The 24,051-nt window shown below is 42.0% G+C and overlaps 1 protein-coding gene across 6 annotated transcripts in view; it reads left to right on the top strand.

The window, feature by feature from the left end:
- LOC148356131 (inosine-5'-monophosphate dehydrogenase 1b) overlaps positions 1 to 24,051 on the top strand; it is a 43,601-nt gene that overhangs the window by 13,124 nt on the left and 6,426 nt on the right. For 2 of the 6 annotated variants that reach the window (XM_088348614.1, XM_088348611.1), the window contains exons 2-11: positions 318 to 416; positions 526 to 597; positions 8,101 to 8,149; positions 11,770 to 11,871; positions 11,930 to 12,004; positions 12,084 to 12,290; positions 14,236 to 14,323; positions 17,254 to 17,453; positions 20,484 to 20,574; positions 21,730 to 21,825. In XM_088348614.1, the coding sequence (XP_088204740.1) occupies positions 318 to 416; positions 526 to 597; positions 8,101 to 8,149; positions 11,770 to 11,871; positions 11,930 to 12,004; positions 12,084 to 12,290; positions 14,236 to 14,323; positions 17,254 to 17,453; positions 20,484 to 20,574; positions 21,730 to 21,825 (1,079 nt within the window). The remainder of the gene's footprint in view (positions 1 to 317; positions 417 to 525; positions 598 to 8,100; positions 8,150 to 11,769; positions 11,872 to 11,929; positions 12,005 to 12,083; positions 12,291 to 14,235; positions 14,324 to 17,253; positions 17,454 to 20,483; positions 20,575 to 21,729; positions 21,826 to 24,051) is intronic. The other 4 variants (XM_088348609.1, XM_088348612.1, XM_088348610.1 and 1 more) reach the window with 2 other exon arrangements.

Genomic DNA, 24,051 nt, shown 5'->3' on the forward strand with positions numbered 1-24,051 from the left:
GGATGACCTGGAGCTACAACTCATGAGAAACCGCTACATTTGGGACGGTTATTCATCGCGGTGACCTTGCTCAACCCGAGGGTAGCCGATGCTAGTGTGCAGCTAGCCAGCCGCTCTCTAAATTGCTTTCTTGCACTGAAAAAAGTATTTCAATTTCATAAGAATAGTGTGTAACAAACACCATTTGTTATGATTTGTAGATCTATAGTTGTTATTTTGTTACGCTGAGTCGGCAAGGTCATTTTGGAAGGTCTGGGCGTTTCTGTTCCCCATTATCCGTGATAACCGAGGGATCTGTGTTTTTCTTTCCGTTCTAGCATGGCGGATTTCCTGATTAGCGGCGCCACGGGTTACGTCCCGGAGGACGGCCTCACCGCTCAGCAGCTCTTCGCCGTCGGGGACGGCCTCACATACAAGTAAGATGTCCGCCCTTGCCTTTTTTACCCGACTTTTGGAAAAACGTACGCTGTAATATCGGTGTGTCGGCACTTAGCGCTTTGTAATGGTCAACACATTCTGAACCAGCAGATGTGACCAACACTCGGACGGTCAAACGGCTGAAGAGCTATGCTCTAAAGGAGATGGGTTGACTTACAAGTGAGTAGAACAAGTCCGTTTGAAACTTTGTACCAAATGATAATCATCGCCCTGATACAAAACAAAACATAAAATCGACTGGAGGCCAATTGCACCACGATCACAGCCTGGAATCTTTTATCAAAATTGGGACCCAAACTCGGGACTACTTTTAATAGTGAAATAGTTACCGACTAATAAAAGAGATTATTGAAATAATCATATAATTCTATCTATCTATCTGCCATGGTCATATCCCTCAAGACAGGTGACCGACAGCAAGACAAACACATAGAAAAACAAAGACAATTAAAAAAGAAAAAGGGGCAAAAAACACACACAACATTTTTTGGACCATGGCCAACCCCAAACGCCCAAACAAGTTAGGCACCTTGGCACCCAAGGTGGTCATGCTTTCGTCCCTCTAGATCAACGGTGTCAAACTCATTTTAACTCGGGGGGGGCCACAAGATAGAACAAACATTCTGTCGGGGGCCGGACTACTAGATTAAAGAGATAAAGAAATAAGAGAAAGAGGGAGGGAAAAGGACAGAGGGCAGGACAAAGAAAGAAAAAGAGAGAGAAGGAGAGAGCCTGAGAAACAAAAGATAAAAAGTCGTGAGAAAGGGAGAGGAAGAAAGAAATCCAAAGAGAAATAGAAAGACAGAAAAAGAGAAAAGCGTGAAGGGTATGAAGAGAGAAAGAGAAAAGAGAGAAAAGGAAAAAAAGAAGTTAGAGCAAAAGAGTTTAAAAGACACCGAGTGAAAGAGACAAAGAGCAACAAAGGAAGATAAAAAGAGAGACACAGAGAGTGAATGAGACAGAGTGGGAGAAAAGGGGTGAGAGAGAGAGAGAGAGAGAGAAATAAATACAAGTACAGTGTCTTTGTGAGAGGCACCTGGCTTTGGCAACATCAAGTTGACATATTTCAACCTGCAGCTTGTTTATCTCTTGTGCTTCTCTGAGTGTTGTCTCGCGAGCCGGATTCAATCCCTTAGCGGGCCCAATCTGGCCCGCGGGCAGCCCGTTTGACACCTGTGCTCCAGATGAAACGGGACACAAGAAAGTGGCCGTGTCACTCGATTCAGGGTGACACAACACACTCTTCTGTTCAACTATCAGGGCCCGACTGCTTTCACTGGTTTACCCCTGCCGCATCATACAGGTCCCTTGGAACGCGTCCAAACATCCCACTATCCTTTCACAATCATTCCTATCACCAACAAGAGCTCTAGCTTCCACTAGATTTGGACCTCTTTCCTGCAGTGCACTCATAACACTACCCATCCACCGACAAGAACACGTCATCGTTGCAGCCTTAATCACACCACGACCGCACCCTGGAATCGGTCATCGAAGGATGAACAATAGCTTCGCTGTAGAACTTCTGATGTCGGAACAAATTAGACAGTTCCAGCTAACGATTCAAAGAAAACTGCAGTTTGGGAAAGGTCAGCGAATCGAGTTGTTTGCTTCTGGTGGCGATTCATTCAATGTGATGATGTCATGAGCAAATGTTGCCACGGTATATTTAGGCATAGTTTTCGGTAAGAAAATGATACGAACTGGAATCTGGCTGCTGAACACGTCATGAGCTAATAACTAGCTAGCATCCGTTTGGGAATGAGGAAATTATAGGAAGGTTTGTCTCCCATCAGCTCACATTTTTGTGTCCTCTTGGTTCTGCCTACCGAAACTCCATTTTTCCGGACTAGAAATGGCTTTTAGGGATAGAACTATTGGGTTTGGGCAATTGCTTGAAATCCTGTAAATAGCTTGTGTTGTGTTTTCTTGGTTTGATAAGTGCTCCACTTGCCAAATTTCTTAGGTTAGGTTTTGGACTAGGGTTAGGAGCTAGGGTTTAGGATCCTTTATTAAGGTATCAAACTGAATGTAGGGTTCCATTATAGGTTAAGAGCAAGGGTTACAATTTTAAACGAGGTCGGGGGTAGGAACTAGGGTTTGAGATCCATGTTAGGGTTCCAAACTGAATGTAGAATTCCAAAATAGGTTTAAAGTTAGGGTTATCGTTTGAGAAAATACATTTATTTTGGGTACTCGTACCCTGAAGTCATTTAACAAAGTGGAAATCGGCGACCGGTTGCCTTTTTTTCAAAGATCAGACACCTACTTGGAATTTTGTGTTTTTATTGTATTTCTTGTTTATTTTTTCGTTTTAGTCATGTTGCTACAAACGTCACATCACAAAATCATCAGAGAATAGGGGGTGACTGTCACGGACCAGGAACTGAGCCGGGACCCGATTGGGTTCGTTTTACTCTGCTTTATTTAGAAGGAGGAAAGGACTTGCACCCACGATCCGGTGATCGCTGATCCCAGGTAGCAGGCAGCCGGCAGTGTCGAGAGCGAGAAAAAAACAGGTCGACGGCCGGGACGGAGGAGCAAAAACATAAACGGGTCCAGAAAAGAGATCGGCAACGGGAATCAGACGGAAAACAGGGCAGGACAGAGTCAGGAGTCACAAAAGCTTGCCTAGCGTGTAGCGTAGGTTCGCAGATGATCTGACGGGGGTTTAAAAAGAGTACAACGGCCAATCGGGGTCCATGGCTGTTGGCGCCAGCGGAGCAGACTCCGGTGCCCCGCATCAGTAATCATGACAGTGACGGGTTGAAGCCAAAGGCTTATTAGGGACCAGTGCCTAAAATAACTTTCGGATGATTCTATCAATTATTGAAATATTATAAATATATCATGGTTCACAGATCCCTTAACCACCTGGGTTGTCGGGACACTATTTCCTGTGGTGTGTCTTGGGCAAGTACAGGCCAATTTCTTTGGGTAGCGTTTGCTACCCCGCACGAAACCAACCGTAACATGGTTATGATTCGGATGCAGCACCTTCATCATCTCGTCACTCTTTGGAGATGAGGCCGACCATGACATTGGCTTCTCATGGCATCTAAATATTGCTATTTTTTTTTTTTTTTCAATTAAATTTCTGCTGTTTGAGGTTGAAGTACTTTTTATAATTCCGTTTTTCAAATGAGTTTTAGTCTTATTCAACACTAACTGTAAGTCAAGTCCCATTTATTTCTGACGCCCTTAATCACAAAAATGTCTGCAAGGACTGCACAGGATTACCATGACACGATTACCTGATCTTCAACCAACATGCGGGCAAGGAAAAACTCAAAACCTCAGCTGTAACTGTATGACTATCGCGAGCATGCAGAGAAAGCAAATTGACAGTGACAGTTCCCAAAGTTGTGCCTGGTTTTGATCATTTTAATGAGATTGAGGGCAAGATTTTGCTGGAATTCTCACAGGCAAGTAACACACGGTATCATCATTAAAAATTGATATTGCGTCTAAATGTTTATACATTTTATGTCTCTTAATACTAATATGTCAACGTGGGTAAAGTCATGTTGCAAATAATGATTTTAGGTTGAGTCCTTAAACCCGATCCCTGGTTAGCAGTAAAATCTGGAGCGACCGCCACCGTGTCACGATTACCTATTGCTCTCACCCATGCCTGCTCGTTTGGCGCCAGCTGCTGCTCGTTGCCTGATTGGCTTCCCTCCTATTTAAACTCTGCTTTCATTCACTCCTGGTCAGTCCGTCAACGAACCTCTGCACTTGCAAGGCATGCATTTTGACTCTGTCCGGTATCCTGCTGGTGAATCCGGTATCGACCCCATCTGTCCCCTCCTGTCCGGGATCTTGCTCGTGTATCCTGTATCCGGTATAGATCCTGTCTTGTCCTGTCCGGTTTCGATCCTGTCTGCCCCTGGCTTCCTGTTTTCCCGCGCCTGACTTCTCTGTCTCGCTTCTTCTGCCCAGCGATAGCTGGTGTTTGTGTTCCCGCGCACGACTGCCCCGTTTCCGTAAAATAAAGCTTGGTGTGAAAACGTTACGCGTTTGGGTTCCCGCCTGTTGGGGTTCTGACACACTGTGGGATCTTGAGAAGCCTTTAATGCCCTTTTTGGCCAAGAATGCATCTTTCCTGTACATCATCAGAAAAAAACTGGAATATATGTCGCAATATCAGCAAATGTTTGAAAAAGAAAAGTGTGACTCACAATTCAGAAAAGAATGTGCTTTTCCCTGATGTCATTGCTTTTTATGGTTTGTGACGATGGTTGTTTTCTAAATCCATCGCTTCCTTTTGACATTTTTTCCTTAACTCTTTCATCCCGATGTCAAATGAGTCGAAGAAGGAAAAAATAGAATTGCAACTATGGATCTCTCACATTCCTTATTCCGTAGCTAGCTAGCTGTGGTGGCTCACATGACACCCACGAATGGAATCATGTGATGGGCAGGAGAGAACAGAGTAGTCTTACTTGCAAAAAAAGTCTGCTACACGGCAACGAGGTGGTAAATTCCTGAAGTCCTTCTCCACTCTGAAGTACATTCCAAGGGCTGGAACCTTGTGGTAGATTGCATAAAATCACCTCCAGGATAAAGCATGCTCGCAAATCCTAGAGCAGGGGTCAGGAACCTTTTTGACCCAAAGAACCATGAAATCAAAAATGTTTTCAAAAGAAATGGAGAGAGCCACATCATATATTTTCAGACAAAATTGAAAAAAACTGCCAAACACGCTTTCTAGACAAAAGCTAATTCTATTTCACTTTGATGATTTCATCAAATGTATGAAATGATAATAATGGCAAATCTTGTGTCCCAAATCAATGTCAATATGCCATTTAAAATTTGTCTTCCACCTTCAGTTAAGAGTGTTGAGGCCATTTTTTCCATGAAATTTGTCCTGAATAACGGTTTCCAAACAATGTGCATGCAAAGTTCTTTTGTAAAAATGTCACAAATGACTGCAAACCATAAGCATATCGTCATATTCACTTTGGGTGTAGACTGCACTGAGCGAGAGAGAGAGAAGGCAGGGATCCGCCCACCTGTACTGCTCACCCAATCAAAGTCAACGATTTTATTTGTCAGTTTAAATGTTTTCTTATCGAACTTCTGCATGAAGTCGTTTCGGCTTTCTATGGACCAAAATCGGGATGAAATCACTCGACTTTGGAACGCCACAGAGAGATGTGCAATAGTTACGTTTGATTTCAGAGCCATATGTACTCATGAAAAGAGCCATATATGGCTCCCGAGCCATAGCTTCCCTACCCCTGTCCTGGAGAGTGCCATCAATTCTAAATATGTTTTATGGTTTTCTAGATGAGCACTATTTTCACTGCGGTGTTTTATGGTACACTTACAGCTTCATCCAGTCTACAAGCGCTACCTTGTAAATATTGCCTGTTATCTTTTTTTTATGTGTTTATTCTGGAGCGCCACGTCAAATCTTGCCGTGAACAATGTACACCAAGTTTTAATCGATGACAGTAAAAACGATTCTTGTCAGTTTTTTTCCAGGTCTATCAGTTTTTTGACTGTAAGTGGACATTTGGAGTAGGTCAGAGAGGTAACCGCATGTGATTCATTCCCATCATGGGCAAAATGTTGAGACCTGTCCCACTGTGTAGAATTGCCAGGAAAAAAAACAATATTTTACTAGGAGATTAGATCTTTCTGCTTTTTTTATCCGCTTGGTGGAGTGGATCGTTTGAGATGTCCCTAAGAATTTGAAAGGGCGATATTTTCTCGATGACGTGTTAACGATGCTCGACTGAGTTCAAAGAGCCTTTATGATTGTATCAGAGGTAGGAAAGGGGCTGGAGAGTGATTTCACTCTTGAGATCAAATTTTTTTGTTAGTGTAGCATAAAAATGATAAAAGGAAAAGACTGTTCCAAATAGTCTAAACGCCAATCCAAAACCCCCAAAAGACGAGAAGAGTTTATTTGAGCCCGTCTAAGAAATGCACGTCATCATGAATGAACTGACTGAGATCGTGACTTTAAGGCAGGAGTTGGCGGCAGAAAGTAAGAGAAGGTTTCAAATTCCAGACCTCAAATAATACATTTATAGAATGTTCCAAACAAGATGGTACATTGTTTTTTCCTCTGTATCTGTCTTTTTTTCACCAAGTATAAAACAAATCCAGGAACAAAACATGGTATTGTTTTAATCAAATCAATCCTTTTTATGAAAGCAGATACAATTCCGTTAAGATGAATCTTGCATGTGAGTGAATAGTTGGAATTGAAATAAAATGTCATATATTCATTTGTAAGCAACTACTTGAGCTCTTAACCTGCTTGATTGGAGGGGTATCATTTAATGTGTGGGCTTAAAACTGATTGTGTGAGGTGCTTGTAAATGCTTGAAATTGTCACCGCATTTCTCAAGACCTGCTTAAAAATGATGTCTATTCTGCTCTTTGGTGGCTTCGCTTTGCTATTGCATGAATTCCCTTGTTATTAACGGCAGCTGGTATGAGTTGATATGGCATTGTTCCAATTTATTTGCGATTTACTCAAGATCTAAAAATCATATGTCTTGATAAACGCATGCTCAAGATTAAAAATCGCAGATATACTGGTGGCTCTGTAAAATACACACCAGATTTCTTTGCTACTAGAGAAGTTGGAAAATGGGCTTTGAAATTCCTTAACTGCTTGAATTAAGCCCCGAAATGGGTGCTCAAACCCTGATTGTTGTTTGTTGTCATGATTACCGATGTGACTCACCTGTGCCCGCTCATTTGGCGCCAACTGCCTCGGACTCTGATTGGCTCCCTGTCCCTATTTAAACCCACTCCTTTCTGTTACCTGTTGTCAGTCCGTCTGCGAACCTCAGTTTACTCTAGGCAAGCTTTTTTTGACCCTGACTCCCGCCTGTCCCGTTTTTGCTCCAGTTTAAATCCGTCTTTAAATTATTTTATTTTATTATTTTATTTTTTTTAGACCTGCGAAGCTCTGAATCCACGAACGTGGAACTGCCAAGTAGCGAGGTCCCACTGTATATTGTTAATGAACATTTTGTTATGAGACACTGAGTTGCTCGACACGAATGAGGTTTAGTATAAAAAAAAGTTCAAAAATGAAGTCGCTTGGACGTTAACTGTAGAAGGAAAAAATACAGGCAAATAGAATGAAGTAGAATAATACATTTTCTTATTCAAATGATGAAATCATTTTCTGCATTCAATTATTGTTGGTAATATACTGATTAAAAGGGATCACCACAGACCTGTCTTTTTCATTTTCTCTTTTCCTACTTCCTTTTTTTCCCTCAACTTCTTCTTTATACAACACAGTGCAAAAATTGGTACTGTGAGGCACATTCACGATGTACTCATAGTTGAGTAACGTTTGCTTTTTTTTGATTGCCTCACACTTCTGCGGAATTCTTGTTGGTCACAAAATGAATGTTTGTGGCCGTGGGCGGAGGACTAAAACTATTTTTGGGTACCTTCCTGCAGAAAAATATGTTAAGTCTGTTAAAAAGGGAAAGTTTTTTTAAACTCTCAGATATAAACACATGCATTGTAAAACCATGGAATGAGAAATTTGAAAAGAATGTGCTGCTGTAAGCTTTTTTAATGACCTTTTGTTTTTCTCTTGAGCTTTTCAGTTTTTGAGATCACTACCCATCTGCGGTCTCATTTTTGACAATTTTGATGTGTTTTTTTGTCTTTCAGCGACTTCCTGATTCTCCCCGGCTTCATCGACTTCACCTCGGATGAAGTGGTGAGTACGGGATAACGTTGCTCTTGCTACTGTCAAAATCAGGGGTCCCTAAACTTTTCCCGCGAGGGCTTTCTCAAATGAGCGGGGCCGGGGTCATTTTCTAACTGAAAAAGTGTGAAGATTGCAGGAGTGCCTGAATGTAAACATGTATTGTTTTTCACAGAGGCAAAATGAAACGACCCCCTTCCATATTTCCTTCCCCCAGGTGGAATCTCACAGCTCAGTGTGTTCTTTCGAAATCATGCGAGAACACCAGCTCACTCGCTACTTTGTGTCTGGTGCAAATAAATTGGACCTTTTCCCAAAAACCAGGAATGGCATTCTTCTGTTTATCGCAAATCACGGATGCGTTCCCACCTGGGAAACGGCCGTTGCTTACCCAGCAAAAAATCCGCTTTCAAAGTAAACTTTTAACTTATAAGTGGAATCTTATACAAACGACATCCTGCGGGGTTATCAGCCCTGCCAAACAAAAGTTTTGAAAATATGACCACATAAAGTACCAAATAAAATCCTACCGATTAAAAAAAAAAACAATCGTATGGGTTGTAAGCCGGGACGTGGTCAGGATTAAAACAGGTCGTAGCCAGAGATAAACGGGAGCAAAAACGGGACACGTAGAAGTCAAGGTCGAAAGAAGCTTGCCTAGTATACAATGAGGTTCGCAGACGGACTGACAACAGGGGATTGACAGGACGGGGTTCTTTTTTTGGGTGCCAGCTTTGCATCATTGGCTCTTTTGCATGTCTACTACAAAAATATTACTGCAGAAAAACTGCAAAAATACTATCTAATTACTACGAAACCAAATATCAAATTTTGTGCTCAAAAAAAGACATGGAATAGCAGTTTTCTTTCATTCCAAAAAGAAATGCTACACAATACTACTACAGTAATGCTACTGCAGAAATACTACCTCAATACTTCAAAAATAATTGTAAGGAAATACTAAAAACTACAGAAATACTAACAAAATGCAACAGAAAACTACAAAGATATACTAATAAATGCAACAGAAGTACGACTTCAGAAATATTACAAAGATACTTAAAGAATACTACATAAACACATCCACAGAAATACTGCTACGTAGATAATACTGTAAAACTACAAAATTCTACTACAGAAAAATAAAACTACAGTAGTACTACCAAATCACTTCTACAGAAATGCTACAAAAAATACCAGAAATACATCAATTCTATTACAGAAATAGTAATGAAATGCCTTGATTCACTACTACAAACATAATTGAATGAATGAATACTACAAAAAATACTACAAATACTAAAAAACTAAATATGAAACAAAGGGCTTCGAACTGGGACTTATATTATTTTGCTTTGAGAAAAAATATTTAGGTCTCCAGAGACGGCCCCTTGGCCATTTTCTTCCGTTAACGAAATGGCGCCTTCTAGCGGCCGATCTGAAGAAAACATTGGTTTCCAAACTTGCTCATGACTGGGTCCTGTTTTATTTTTTAGGAGAGGAATTTGGAAATTCAGTTTTGTGGGCCACATTCCTTTAGTTTTCACATGTTTTCCTCCCCCGACGCCCTCGATTCAAATGCTCAGCTCTTTAGAAGCTTTTCTCCCGCAGGGAATGGATTTGCACAACCGGTTTCTCGAGTCGCCTGACCTGAAATGCACCCGACTCGTCAGCAAACCAAACCCTTACGACAATCTTTAATAACGCAATTCAGCATGATTCGATTTTAGCCCTCCGAGCGCTCCGGTCCATCTCATAAACTCATTCGATGGCCGATGTTTCTCTCAAATGGGACGTACGGGCGCCAGCTCATTTTTGGAGGCCTACATTTTCCTTCCCTCTATCACTCACTTTGTTGGGACCCAGAAAAAAAGGAAATAAAACCCACCAAATGACAATAAAATGGGATGTGGACCAATGTTCCCTGTAATTTTCCAAGGGTCTGAGCGTTCACACAAAGTCGGTGAGCAACTCTTGAAACAACAGTGAGCAACAGCAACCCCAAGTGTGGCAACTAAGTCATTAGTAGTACGATACCCAACTGTATTTAATCACATTTTTTAGTGGATGTACAATGTTGGCAACAAGATTGACTCGGTATCATTGGAAATCATTTGTATGCAACACACATTGTGTGGTGTGTCACAGACTTAGGAGCCTCTTGCCATGAGGCTCTTTAACTCCACCCGGAGGAGTAAAAGCCCACATGAAACCCCACCCCACATTTGCATATTACCCTATTTTCGTTAAAGTGTTTTCCGCAGCACTATTTAAATCAGGGGTGTCAAACTTAATTACACAGAGGGCCAGAACTCAAACCACACCTTGGGTCGCGGGCTGAACAGGATCAATATTTCTTGAATGCACTAAAACTTTTCTTTTAAAAAAAATAACTTAAAAATATGAAATTAAAAAAGTCAGGAATATGATTCCAGAATAAACAAACTTAAACATTAAATGAATTAAAAATCGTTTGAAAAACGGAAAATAGAAATAAAATTTGTGCTTTTGACTTTGGGAATTAGCTTTAGTGAAAAACGTCTTCATATTCTTCTTTATTAACCTTTCAACTTTCTGTATCTTTTTTCTGGATTCAAGGATTTTCAGCTTCCTCTGACGTTTTGTCTTGTCGTGCCGTTTGACATGAAATTCCTTAATGACGGCCACAAAATCTCCACAAATAAGACACACGGGTCTACCGGCAATGTCGGTTAACAGGATTTTCTCCGCCATTGTGGTTTTTAGCATCCGATTATAGTTTGGAAGTTATCAGCGTTTCATAGACCGGGGCCATTACAGTAGATGTATATAAAAGGATTTCACGGGCTGGATATAATTGTACGCCGGGCCGGATATGGCCAGCGGGCCTTGAGTTCGACACCTGTGATTTAAATACTCTATAGCAAAACGTTACATTGGGTATTTTTGTATTCGATATCTTTTATTATTTTGTTTTTTAACAGAATGATACTGCTGGAAGTCAGAAATCCCCTACGGGAATGAAGAAAGTATCTCTCTCTCTCTCTCTCTCTCTAGCTTTCTATCTCTGTCTCTTTCTCTCTATCTATCTAGACATCTAACTATCTAGACATCTATCTATCTATCTCTATTTATCTATCCCGACATCTATCTATTTAGACATCTATAAAATGATCTGCATTTCTCTAGCGCTTTTCAAGTCAATGACTTCCCAAAGCGCTTTACAGTGTGCTTCACATTTCCCAATAGCGGCCTTGTATTGCAGCCATGTAAGACGCTAACCTGCTTATTAGGGGTATCAGGGGTTCAGTGTCTTACCCAAGGACACTTCGACATGTAACACGGACGAGCTGGGATTCGAACTGGGATCCCTTGATCCCAAGACGAGCGCTCTACCTCCTGAGCTACTGCCGATCTATTTATCTCGACATCTATCATCTATATAGTCATCAATCTATCTCTCTAGACATCTATCTATCTATCCCGACATCTATCTAGACATCTATCTATCTCTCTAGGCATCTATCTATCTAGGCATCTATCTATCTCTCTATCTGTCTATCTATCTAGACATCTATCTATCTAGCATAAAATACGGTTCATTTTCAATACCGTACCTTGTTCTTATGCAGTTCAATTTGTGTGCCCGTCAGGATTTAACATCGGCACTCACCAAGAAGATCACATTGAAGGCCCCCCTGGTCTCCTCCCCGATGGACACCGTCACCGAGTCGTCAATGGCCATCGCCATGGCGGTAAGAAGTTATTCTTTCCTCTAATTCCGTTCCAATCCATCTCTTCCTCACCCCACAGCTGATGGGCGGCATCGGCCTCATCCATCACAACTGCACCCCCGAATTCCAAGCCAACGAAGTCCGCAAGGTCAAAGTAAGTTTTCGCGCTCGCGTCGTACTCGGGAATTTCACGCAGAGGAGCTGCTCTCTAATACTCGCCCTTTTCAACTCAGCGATTCGAGCAAGGCTTTATCACGGACCCGGTGGTGATGAGCCCGCGCCAGACGGTGGGGGACGTGCTAGAGGCCAAAGTGCGCCACGGCTTCTCGGGCATTCCCGTCACCGAGACGGGCAAAATGGGTGGCAGGCTGGTGGGCATCGTCACCTCCAGGGATATCGACTTCCTGTCGGAGAAAGATCACTCCAAGACGCTCGCCGAGGTGTGTGCCCACTTGTATTCCTGTCATGAATTACGGACAGTATTTTCTTCATTTAAAGTGATTGTGTAAGATAGATAGATACTTAATTCATCCCCGTAGGGAAATTCACACTTCCAGCAGTATCCTTGTGTGAATTATTAACAGATGAACAGGATGGCCTTGGGGTGCTGTGTTGTAGTTAAGCCACAGCGGAGTGGATGACGTCACACGCTAGGCCAAAAGTTCCACGTCCCTGCAGCAGATGGAAATCTTTGTGCCCAGGGTTACACCACCTCCTGTTTACGTAGATAGCGAGTCCGCCTCCTCTCCGCTTCCTGCAGGCTTTTGTGTCTCTGTCTGTCCTAACAGCGCTGAAGCCGGGTAGCTCCACGTTAGCGTCTGGGATGCTAGACTTTTCCGTAAAACACCACAAACTGCACTCCCTGTACACTTTGATGTTTTTCACCAGCACAGCCAGTCGGTCTTATTTGGTAGAGAGTTCAGATTTCCCATGATTATGGACGGTACCGAAGGCTTAAATCGCAGCTAGACGCTTAGCCTTAGCTCCGGCTCTGCATCCACGATAGGGCAAGGAGTCGATTCCTTGAATAAACGCATTTTTGTGTGTTAAAACCCATAACCATAGGATAGAAAGTCATCCAAAGTCTAGTTGTCAAACGGGACGAAAAACACGGAAGATAGAAGCAGACACTTAAAACAATAAATCACAAAAAGAGCGCAATAACACGGAGCTGCTGGAAAGGCTGCCGCTCGTGTGTAAGTAGCAAGTTACTCTGGTAATAGCTGTCTAAATACACATGTATAGAAACCGACCCCCTAAAACTGTTAAAATAGCCACATTATAAAAGAGGAGAAAATGTGTAAACCAACCTGTAGGAGCGGGGAAGCCTTCATATTCATTGGTTTTTGCAATCTTAAACGTGCAAACAAACTTAGCTGATCCACTCCCTATCCATTTTGTCTTCAAATATTTCCTTCTCCATTTCTGTGCGATGTCCTAGGCGTTTTCTTTTTTTCTCCAGGCATTGCAAAAATAAAATACGAAATTCAGCTGACTTTTACCCTAAATTCTGTTCTCATATTTACCCCATTAATGTGTTTTCCTACATACGCCACAGCTCTTCCCCACCTGCTGCCTACCTTTCGCTACAAGTGACACCAGATCAATTTTGTGCATATTAGCTGACTTAACTCCCATCCCTCCATTATCTGCACCGCTCACTACAGTAGGGTCGCGGGGGTGCTGGAGCCCATCCCAGCAATCATCGGGCAGTGGGCAGGGGACACCCTGAACTGGTTGCCAGCCGGTCGCTGGGCACACAGGGACAGACAATTCGCTCGCTCATTCACACCTAAGGACAATTCGGACCGGTCAATTAACCTGACATGAATGTTTTTGGAATGTGGGAGGAAACCGGAGAGCCCGGAGGAAACCCACAGAAGCACGGGGAGAACATGCAAACTCCACACAAGAGGTTCGATCTCACGACCTCGGAACTGTGCCGCACACGCGCTAACCACTGCGCCGCTGTGCTGCCCTTACAAGTATAAACAGTAGGGAGAATATCTACGTGAGGAAAAATTCAACATCTTCCTTGTATTCCTGTGCTTGAGACAGCACCACCTTAACTGTATTTTGTTGTATTTTGTATGTAGATATATATATACACCCTTCAGGGTTTTTGCCTCTACCAGAAGGAGGTATGTGATGTGATAAGGAAAGTGAAGCAACAATATTCAACTAATAGAAGACACTATGAATAATGATCTGCATCGAAAAAGATCCGAAGTAGCGTTGTAGTAATAACAGTAGTTACCGAATTTTACGGATAAAACTTTCCAGTACTCGTTTCCGAGGAAGTAATGCGTTGTAACGCCGATTCACAAGTAAGCTATTGTGAGGATTCCAGTTTGAATATGAAAACGTTTTCTTGTGCTTTTTCAGGCCATGACGAAGAGAGAGGAACTGGTGGTGGCGCCAGCCGGGGTCACCTTGAAAGAAGCCAATGATATCCTGCAGCGCAGCAAAAAAGGTCACTGAAATCCTCTGCTGCCCCCCAGGGGTCACATAAAGGAACACAAGCTAACTGAATAAGCGCATTTTGATCTAGTTTGGGCTTAATCGGTTGCACTGTTTACTGAGCACGGATGAAAAGCGGCCAATATCTCAAGCCAGTCGTAGATATTTGGGATAAACGCGGGTTCGCGGAATCCTCAACTAGACCTTCAGATCGATCTCAGAATCACTGATCGGAAAATAGAAAAAGCTCCGTCCGTCCTCTTTACAACCACTGAAAAACGGTTCCTTAGGGAACTTTCCGAAGATGAGAAAGAAATCAAAGGAAAATGGTGACACCAGCACAATTTCACTTTTTATCTTCTTTTCCTCTTTCGAGTCTTGAATAAGGTGTTTATCTTGGAGTGCCATGTCTAATCTCATTTTAAATGATGGTGACGACCTTGTCCTTAAAGTCTGATTTTAAATCTTATCCATTTCATTTTTAAAAAGAATCGGATTTGTGGACACATATATATACAGGTATATATACATACACAGTGGCTTGCAAAACTATTTGGCCCCCTTGAACTTTGTGAGCTTTTGCCACATTTCAGACTTCAAGATCTAAAACGGTCATTTCTTGTGAAGCATCAACAATAAGTGGGACACAATCATGAAGTAGAACATACTATTGGATATTTTCAACTTTTTTAACAAATAAAAACCAAAAAGTGGGTCTGCAAAATTATTCACTGTCTGTATCAGTTTTGCACATGGAGAAACGGATATTTTTGCCCATTCCTCCTTGCAAAACAGCTCCAGGTCAGTGAGGTTGGATGGAAAGCGTTTTTGAACATCAGTTTTCAGTTCTTTCCACAAATTCTCAATTGGATTGAGGTCTGGACTTTGACTCGGCCATTCCAACACCATGACATGTTCTTTGGTGAACCATTCCGTTATAACTTTTGCTTTATGTTTTGGATCATTGTCTTGTTGGAAGACGAAACCCCGTCCCAGTCTCAGGTCTTTTGCGGACTTCTTTTAATGTTCGAAATAAGGTTTTCATTCATTCATTCATCAGGTTTTCTTCCAGAATGGTCCTGTATTTGGCTCCTTCCATCTTCCCATCAATCTTCCCTGTCCCCGCTGGGCCCAAACCATGATGCTGCCACCACCATGTTTGATTGTAGGGATGGTGTGTTGAAAGTGATGAGCTGTGCTGCTTTTACGCCAAACATAATGTCTTGCATTGTTGCCAAAAAGTTCGATTTTGGTCTCATCTGACCAGAGAACCTTCCACATGTTTGGTGTGTGTCCCAGGTGGCCGTAGGCTAACTTTAAACACCACTTTTTATGGATATCTTTAAGAAATGGCTTCCTTCTTGCAACTCTTCCACAAAGGCCAGATTTGTGCAGTATACGACTGATTGTTGTCCTATGGACAGATTCACCCACCTCAGCTGTAGACCTCTGCAGTTGATCCTGAGTGATCCTGGACTTCTTGGCTGCATCTCTGATCAGTTTTCTCCTCGTATGAGCTGAAAGTTTAGGGGGACGGCCTGATCTGTGGTCTGATGCTCCTTCCATTTCAATATGATTGCTTGCACAGTGCTACTTGGGATGTTTAAAGCTTGGGAAATCTTTTAGTATCCAAATCCAGCTTTAAACAGTATCTCGGACCTGCTTGGTGTGTTCCTCGTTCTTCAAGATGCTCTCTGCGCTCTGAGACGATCACAGTGTAGGTGCATTTATCCAGAGACTTGATGACACACAGGTGGATTCCATTGATCATCGTTAGTCATTTAGATCAACGGTGAATCGTTCAGAGATCCTCACTGAACTTCTGGACAGAGTTTGCTGTACTGAAAGTAAAGGGGCTGAATCATTTTGCACACCCACTTTTTCGTTTTTTATTTGTTAAAAAAAGTTTAAAATATCCAGTAAAGTGTGTTCCACTTCATTTTTGTGTCCCACTTATTGTGGATGCTTCACAAGAAATGACAGTCTTATATCTTCAGTTCAAGGGGGGCATATAGTTTCGCGAGCCACTGTATGCATATTATAAAATGACCCTTTTCAAGTACAACAGCAATAATATAGATATTCATCTAAGCTCTAATGACAATTTGACTTGCGTTCTTAACACTAAAAAGAAAGAAATGACAACATAGACGACATGTCAAATTTGAATACAGGATAATTACAATGGTGCAACCCGTCAAGGAAGTCCATGGAATCTCTATAAAACCCATTCATAGTTTTACAAAACTGACTGTAGTCCCGTCAGGGGTAGTAAGAAGCAAATGCTTCTATTCCCTACCCCTTCATCTTCCCTAATAAATACACCAATGATAATAACAACAATCGTAATAATATTAATAATAACAATTATGATATAACAATAGCAACAATAACAACAAGGTTAACTATAGTTGTAAACGCAGTATTCCCAATCTCTCGTACCACTCACACCCCATTTTCTTCATTTCTGTATTCAACCAGGAATGTTTTTTGGTATTTATTTTTGAACACATGAATAGTTGGACATTAGAAAAATTTACAAGACGAGATGACACAAAGTTTGACTCCGCACACAGACACACACGTACTTTTCCTGGTGGTTCTCACCTTACTACAGCCCTTCAAGTTATAATTTCCCTCTTTCCAAGTGAATCATTTTTGGATGTTTTCTGCCACTATGTTTTTGTTGACCTAAAATAGCAGTTGTTCAGTGAAACATTTGACTAAATCCTCCAATTGTAATCATTTGGACCGCAGGAATAAGATATGAGTATGATCCCGATATCCTACTCTGTGTATGGTTCTTATCGCACGTTTTTGGAATGATTGCCCCAGACTTCTGCACTATAAACTGAGCCGAGCTCAAGTTTGACCCGCTTTCATGCAACCCAGTCGAGGCTAAGTTCGTCCGGCTTAATCCCTCATCTCGTTTCCGCTCGGCAGGCAAACTCCCCATCGTCAACGACCAGGACGAGCTGGTGGCCATCATCGCCAGGACGGATCTGAAGAAGAACCGGGACTACCCGCTGGCCTCCAAAGATTCCCGCAAGCAGCTGCTTTGCGGCGCCGCCATCGGAACCCGGGAAGACGACAAGTACCGGCTGGACCTTCTGGTGCAGGCCGGCGTTGACGTGGTCGTCTTGGTGGGACTTTTATTTTCGTGACGCTTAACTACGACTTGAGATTTACGTTAAAAAAACATAATACTAACATTTTGGGGATTTTTTTTTTGTTGGTTGCACAAGAACTATCTGAATTTAATCCCACTTTTTAGTAAAAGTACAATCTTGGCAATAAGATTGACCTTGATATGTTTTCAAATGATTTAAATATAACACAAGAGCAACCAGAGACCTGAAAAACACCAAGTATTTCCCCCCTCTTCATTTTTCCCCTTTTCTTTAATGTTTTGTTTCTTTTCCCCTAGCTTTTTACTTTTTTTGCCTTGTTCTTCTGTTCTCAAGTTTCCTTTTTTCTTTTGTTACTTCCTTTGGTCTTTTTTTCCCAGCTTTTAACTTTTTCTTGCTTTTTTTTCACTTTTTTCCTAGCTTAACTTTCCTTTTTTTTTGTTTTCCCTCTCCATTTAATTCTTTACTATTTTTTCCTTTATTCCTTTTTGTCCTTTGTCCTTTTTTAATTTTTTTTCCCCCGTTTCCCCCTAATTTTGAGTATAATGTTACATAATAATATGTGGACGAAAGCAACAAAAACAATGGGAAGAGCCGCTTGGGTATTGAAAAAGCCGACTCTTTTTTTTAGTGACTCCTCCCTTAACCGCCACTTCCCCTCGCGGCCTTTCTCGCAATAACTGGAACCAACATGCACGCTTGCCTAAAACACCGCAGAATGAACCAGTCTTGTTTTTGCCCGCCTGCTCTCTAATTCTGTCTGAATTTGCCAGAGAATTTCACAATTTCGAGCCCTGTTTTTTCTGCGCGGGATCATTTTTCTTTTGCGTGGAGGAGGTCTGGGCAGTGCACGATTGCTAGGGATCAGAATTTTCCGCGGATCCGCGGATTTCCGCTGTTTTTGAACCCCAAAGGTCATTCCCGTGAATCGTCTAAATTCGATGAGAAAATATTTTGGGGGGGGTGAGGTATGATACGTGACTGTTTCATCACCCCAAGTTAGCAGTTAGAGATCGCGAGAAAAATCGGCAAAAAGAAGCGCAGCGCATTAGATCTATAACACACAACAAATAGATCGACTCCTACCATTGGTCGATAGGTTCGCTGATAACCAATCAGCGGAGCTTTTGTTCAGAGCATTGGCTTTCTCAAACATGGCGCTCCTTCCGGTCTTTTCAAACGGTGAAATGAGTGTTTGAAAAAGTAAATATGAAAATACTAAGAAAAGAAGACGAGGCTTTTGTCTCCGAGATTGATAAAGGAATCGAGAATAAATTGAAGTGGTCATGGCTGGAGAAGACTGTCACAGACTGACATGTCATTTCTTTAAGCATGTTCAGTTTGTGCATTCTATTTTCAAATTAATGATGAATGGTTATTAATGTATATATTTTCATATATATTGTTGATTAGTAGCTAAATACAAGGTCCATCTTCATCATCAAAACACAACAACAATGGTGATGGTTGTAACATTGTAATCCCCCAATTGTTTTAAATATCTTAAAACTGAAAAAAATACATGGTTTCTGTTTTGTTGGATTTAATTCATTCTAGTGCAATTTTCACATAGCAAATAAGATAAATGCCGTTGGCTTCGGGTGGGTTTGCCCCCCTGAGCCCCCCACCGGGCTCCGCCCTGGACCTGGCCGGGGCCTGCGGCCCCTGGACCCTGGCTATTTCAGCTGAAAATGAAAATCTCCATTCTGATCCCTGGATTGCGGATGCGTACAGCTTAGAGAAGGGGTTTCAGACTCATTTTAAGTCGGGGGCCACACCATAGAACAAACATTCTGTCGGGGGCCGGACTAGTAGATTCAAGAGAAAGAAAAAGAGATAGAAATAAGAGAAAGAGGGAGGGAAAAGGATAGAGGCAACATCAAGTTGACATATTTCAACCTGCAGCCTGTTTTTCTCTTGCGCTTCTCTGAGTGTTGTCTCGCGGGCCGGATTCAATCCCTTAGCGGCCCTGATCTGGCCCACGGGCCGCCTGTCTGACACCTGTGGCTTAGAGGGAACATTGACCCCGGGTAAATTGAATGAACAAGAGGTTTTTTATTCTCGCCTGAATATTTTTTGCAATCACATTTTTGCAGATGAGTGTAGCACGAGCATCTTAGCTGGAAAACAACTGGGACAATAGCATAAGCCTTACCTGGTTCACGATCAAATTTGATCACAATTTGGAAAACTTAACACTGGTTTTTTAGACATTTTTCTAAAGGTGTGTCAAAGCATTTTCAATAGTGGCTATTTTGAGATAAACCAGTTTAGAGCTCTAAAACTTCTACAAACATGCATTTTACTTTGGCCAATTTTTAGATATTGTGAAAGAGTTGTAAATGTTTGACTTCTCTTTCCAGCGTTCAATCACAGATTGTGCACCCTTGCACGTGATAATCGCACGTAAAAATGTATCCCTAGTTCCATTAGTCATGTTTCTGTTTTCCTCTGATCTGAATACACATTGTAAAGACGAAAACATTTATTTTGGGAACTTTGGCCAACTAACGTGTCAATAATCATTTGTATCGGTCACTCAAGGCTGAAATTTTTTGTAGCCAAAGTATCTCACTTTTTTAATAACGGCATTCATAGGCTATATCAGGCTAAATACAGGGAATAAAAGCTTGCAATTGTTCAAGAAAGGTGTCAATGAAAAGGCCAAAGCCATATCGTAAATCAGCTCACAAATTTACTTTTAAAAGGGTATTATGGGACGAGACAGACTGATTACAATAAGGCTTGTCAAACAATGCAGAAATGCTTTTAGGCAGACTTTTTTTCTATATATCTGTCGGCATTATGGTGTCTTTTGAAGTAAATATTTGACACGGTTGGATTCATTGGGCGGTCCTGGATTGCAGAGAATCATCTCATGGGCTTACTCGCAGGGGGCTTCTTGGTGAGCTATCCACGCTTTATATTGTTTCAGACTGATCATGATCTTTCTGCGATAAGTTCTGTATGTCGGCCCACCGGTGGGATGTTGGAATTTCAAGGGGTTAAAGGAATGAACCCAAACCCTTTTTTTCCCCCGTTTAGGACTCGTCACAAGGCAACTCGGTGTTTCAAATCAACATGATCAACTACATCAAGCAAAAATACCCAGATTTGCAAGTCGTGGGAGGAAACGGTAAGTCGGCAGAGCTTCACAAAGGAAGTCTTCCCTAATATTTTGTATGGATTGGTCAAAAATTGGAAAGTGCGTCTTATACCAAAGGATACATTGCAATACGGTGGACGAAATTGGAAAGAGATACAGTAATTGCAGGTGTGCATTACTTGAGAGATAGATACTTTGTTCATCCCTGTAGTGAAATTGACACTTCCAGTAGTATCCTTTTGTTGTTTAGTAACAGATGAACAGGATGGCCTCGGGGTGCTGTGTTGTAGTTCAGCAACAGCGAAGTGGATGACGTCACACGCTAGGCCAAAAGTCCCTGCTTTAGATGGAAATCCTTGTGCCCAGGGTTACACCACCTCCTGTTCACGTCGATAGCGAGTCAACCTCATCTCCGCTTCCCGCAGGCTTTCGTGTCTCTGTCTGTCCTAACAGCGCTGAAGCCAAATAGCTCCACGTTAGGGTCCGGGATGCTAGATGTGAGCCAGGTTTCTGTAAAACACAGCAAACTGCACTCCCTGTACGCATTGATGTTTTTCACCAGCACAGCCAGTTTGTCGGTCTTATTTGGTAGAGAGTTCACATTTTCCATGATTACGGACGGTACCGAAGACTTATAACGCCGCTAGCCGCTTAGCTAGCTCCGGCTCTGCATCCACGATAGGGCAAGGAGTTGATTTCTCGAATAAACGCAGTTTTGTGCGTTAAAACCCATAACCATAGGATCGAAAGTCATCCAAAGTGTCGTTGTCAAAGGGGACAAAAAACACAGAAGATAGAAGCAGACAGTTAAAACAATAAATCACAAAAGGAGCGAAATAACACAGAGCTGCTGGAAAGGGCCTATGATGTCTATCGAGGTTTTACGGTATATGACTGTTTTTGATCAATGATGGCTCAAAATGATAGCAGTCAATGGCCCATATCGCAATACATTGTATGCAATGGTATTCAAACCCAGCTCCTGGTAGTGTGGGTGCTGACACTCTACCACTAGATCACCAGTGTTACAGATGACATTCGAGGAGTCACGATCAGACTTTTTACCCACGGTGCCGGAAACACTGATTTGCCTAGTTCATTCTCCATGTCTTTACCTGTGTGTCAATAACATTGCCCCCTGGTGAGCAGTTTCTCTAATAGCATATTTCTCGATTTCTTCATCAGTTGTAACAGCCGCGCAAGCCAAGAATCTGATCGATGCCGGCGTGGACGCGCTCCGGGTGGGCATGGGTTGCGGCTCCATTTGCATCACGCAGGAAGGTAACCGAGTCCGGCCGTTATTATCGTTTTACAAGTGTGATCAAATTGGAGGGCTTGTCCTTTAAGTAAAACAAATGAAAAACATGCACAAAAGGATCGAAACCTTGAAAACAAATGTACGCGGTCGCGGGTTCGATTCCCGCCTCCTCCCTGTTATACGTGTCCTTGGGCAAGACACTGAATCCCTAATGCCCGCAATAAGCAGGTCGGCGCCTTGCATGGCTGCACGGCCGCTATTGGTGTGTGAGTGTGTGTGTGAGAATGGGTTAGTGTAAAGCACATTGTAAAGCGCTTTGGGAGGAAAAGCGCAATAGAAATGCAGACCATTTACGCGCCGGTTGCTCGTGGCATCCGCAGACCCAAGACTTCTCTTGGTCTGTGTCCGTGTAACCATGGCGACCAGTAGGCCAATTCAATAGTTAAGTAGTTACCAACTATGAAACGGATGAGTCGAGTCACTGGATAATTATTTTTTTTCTTGAATGAGAATGAAGTTGATTTTAATGATGTGGCGCGTGATAATACACACGAGAAAAACGGGCGCAATGAGAAATACATCTTTTTCGAAAAGAAATACTGTGTAATTGTACGAAAATGATATAAAAATGTTAACGCCAATTGGGCACAGAATTGTCAGCAGAAACATAAGTCATATCCTGAAACACAATACATCCGGAATATTATTATGAAAAAAACAACGACACGTACTTCAGATTCAGATCTACTTTATTGTCATTCGTGTATACAGAACGAAATGTCGATACATCTGACCCGCACAGTTTCCTTGAGCGTCAGCCGGGATAGATAAGATTAACCGTGTCTTGGTCAGAATTTTAGCGCAGCGGTTCGTCATCTCGCGGTTCGATGTTAGTTCCACTTGTTTAAAACCAGAAACGGCAAACTTACCAAAAGGGAAAACAAATGCGACGGTTGGACCAATGAAATCACGCACAAAGACCTAGTTTGTCTTCCAGATACAACAGTCGTAGACTTCAATACTAGTCTTGACTCGAGATTTTTTTGTTGTTGTTAAAATTTGGGAAAAGCTGTATACTTAAAAGAAAAAATCGGTTGCCGGTTTTAAGGACGCTAACGTAACACGCTAGTGTTGAGAAGTATGCATAAAACCGTTCTTTAGCAGTAGAACCATGTATAAAGCGATGATGCAGTGTTCTTGTTTGCCCGCGTCCTAGACGCATCATTTTTGCCACAAAATTGTCATTATTAACCGATGACTTTTTTTTAAACAAAGATTTACCGCACTCCAAACTTTTCGTCAGGAAGATCCGCCATTGTTGTTTTGGTCTCGCGGGTCGAGTTTTCATCCGCACGCCGATCTCGGCCGACGAGATCTCGTTGGTTCGAGATGACGTCATTGTTGTGGTGCTTGTCGTCGGGGGAAGGTGAAAATCAACACAAAATTGGTCATTTCTTTAGTGTCAGTAATAAGTCGAAGCATAATGCCGAAAGTGATAACAACGGCGATAATTAACTGCGATGTTTAAAAGTGCAAGAATATATAGACTAATATTTCAGCAATATTATTTTGTATAATGTACAATATTGTGGTGAAGTGATAACTGAGTTGTATTACCAATAAACTGATGATGATTAAAACTGAATGAATACATAGATTTATATTATATAATTTACAATTTCAACCTGGACAACACTAAATTTTGGGGAGCCATAGATCTCTGTTGGGACCCATAGAATTTTGAGTCCCCGGGACCCATTACTTTTCACAGGTCAAATCAACACTGATGATGTTGTGCATTTTGTGAAGTACGTTCAATGGTCAACTGCAAGGTCTGTCATAAAAGAACCTCTTGTTCATTCTGGACAGTTTGAAATCAAACCCTTTTAACATCTGACTCTTGTCATTTGAAACGTTTTCAAAATCCATGCTTGTTTCTTGGAACTGCATGCATTTCTTTTTAAATAGGATTGTACGCTCAAGCTGTCTTTAGAGCGGAATATACGGGTAGAAAAGGTACAATGAATGTCAACACTGTATTGACTTGAATGTTACTCGGGTCTTACTGTTACTGCGGTGTAGCCGTCCCACCAATGATCCACATTCATTGGATGGATGATGAGGCTTTTATTACAGTTGCGTTAGCAGCGCGCTGTAGACTGCTCTGCAATCAGTCACACAAGATACACACACACCATGTGGTTAGCACCTCCGCTGGCTTTCAACACGCTAGCAGCGCGCTGTAGACT

Source organism: Urocampus carinirostris, chromosome 11 (assembly GCF_059441175.1).
Source record: "Urocampus carinirostris isolate Australia breed hairy pipefish chromosome 11, RoL_Ucar_1.0, whole genome shotgun sequence".
Taxonomy (NCBI): Eukaryota; Metazoa; Chordata; class Actinopteri; order Syngnathiformes; family Syngnathidae; genus Urocampus; species Urocampus carinirostris.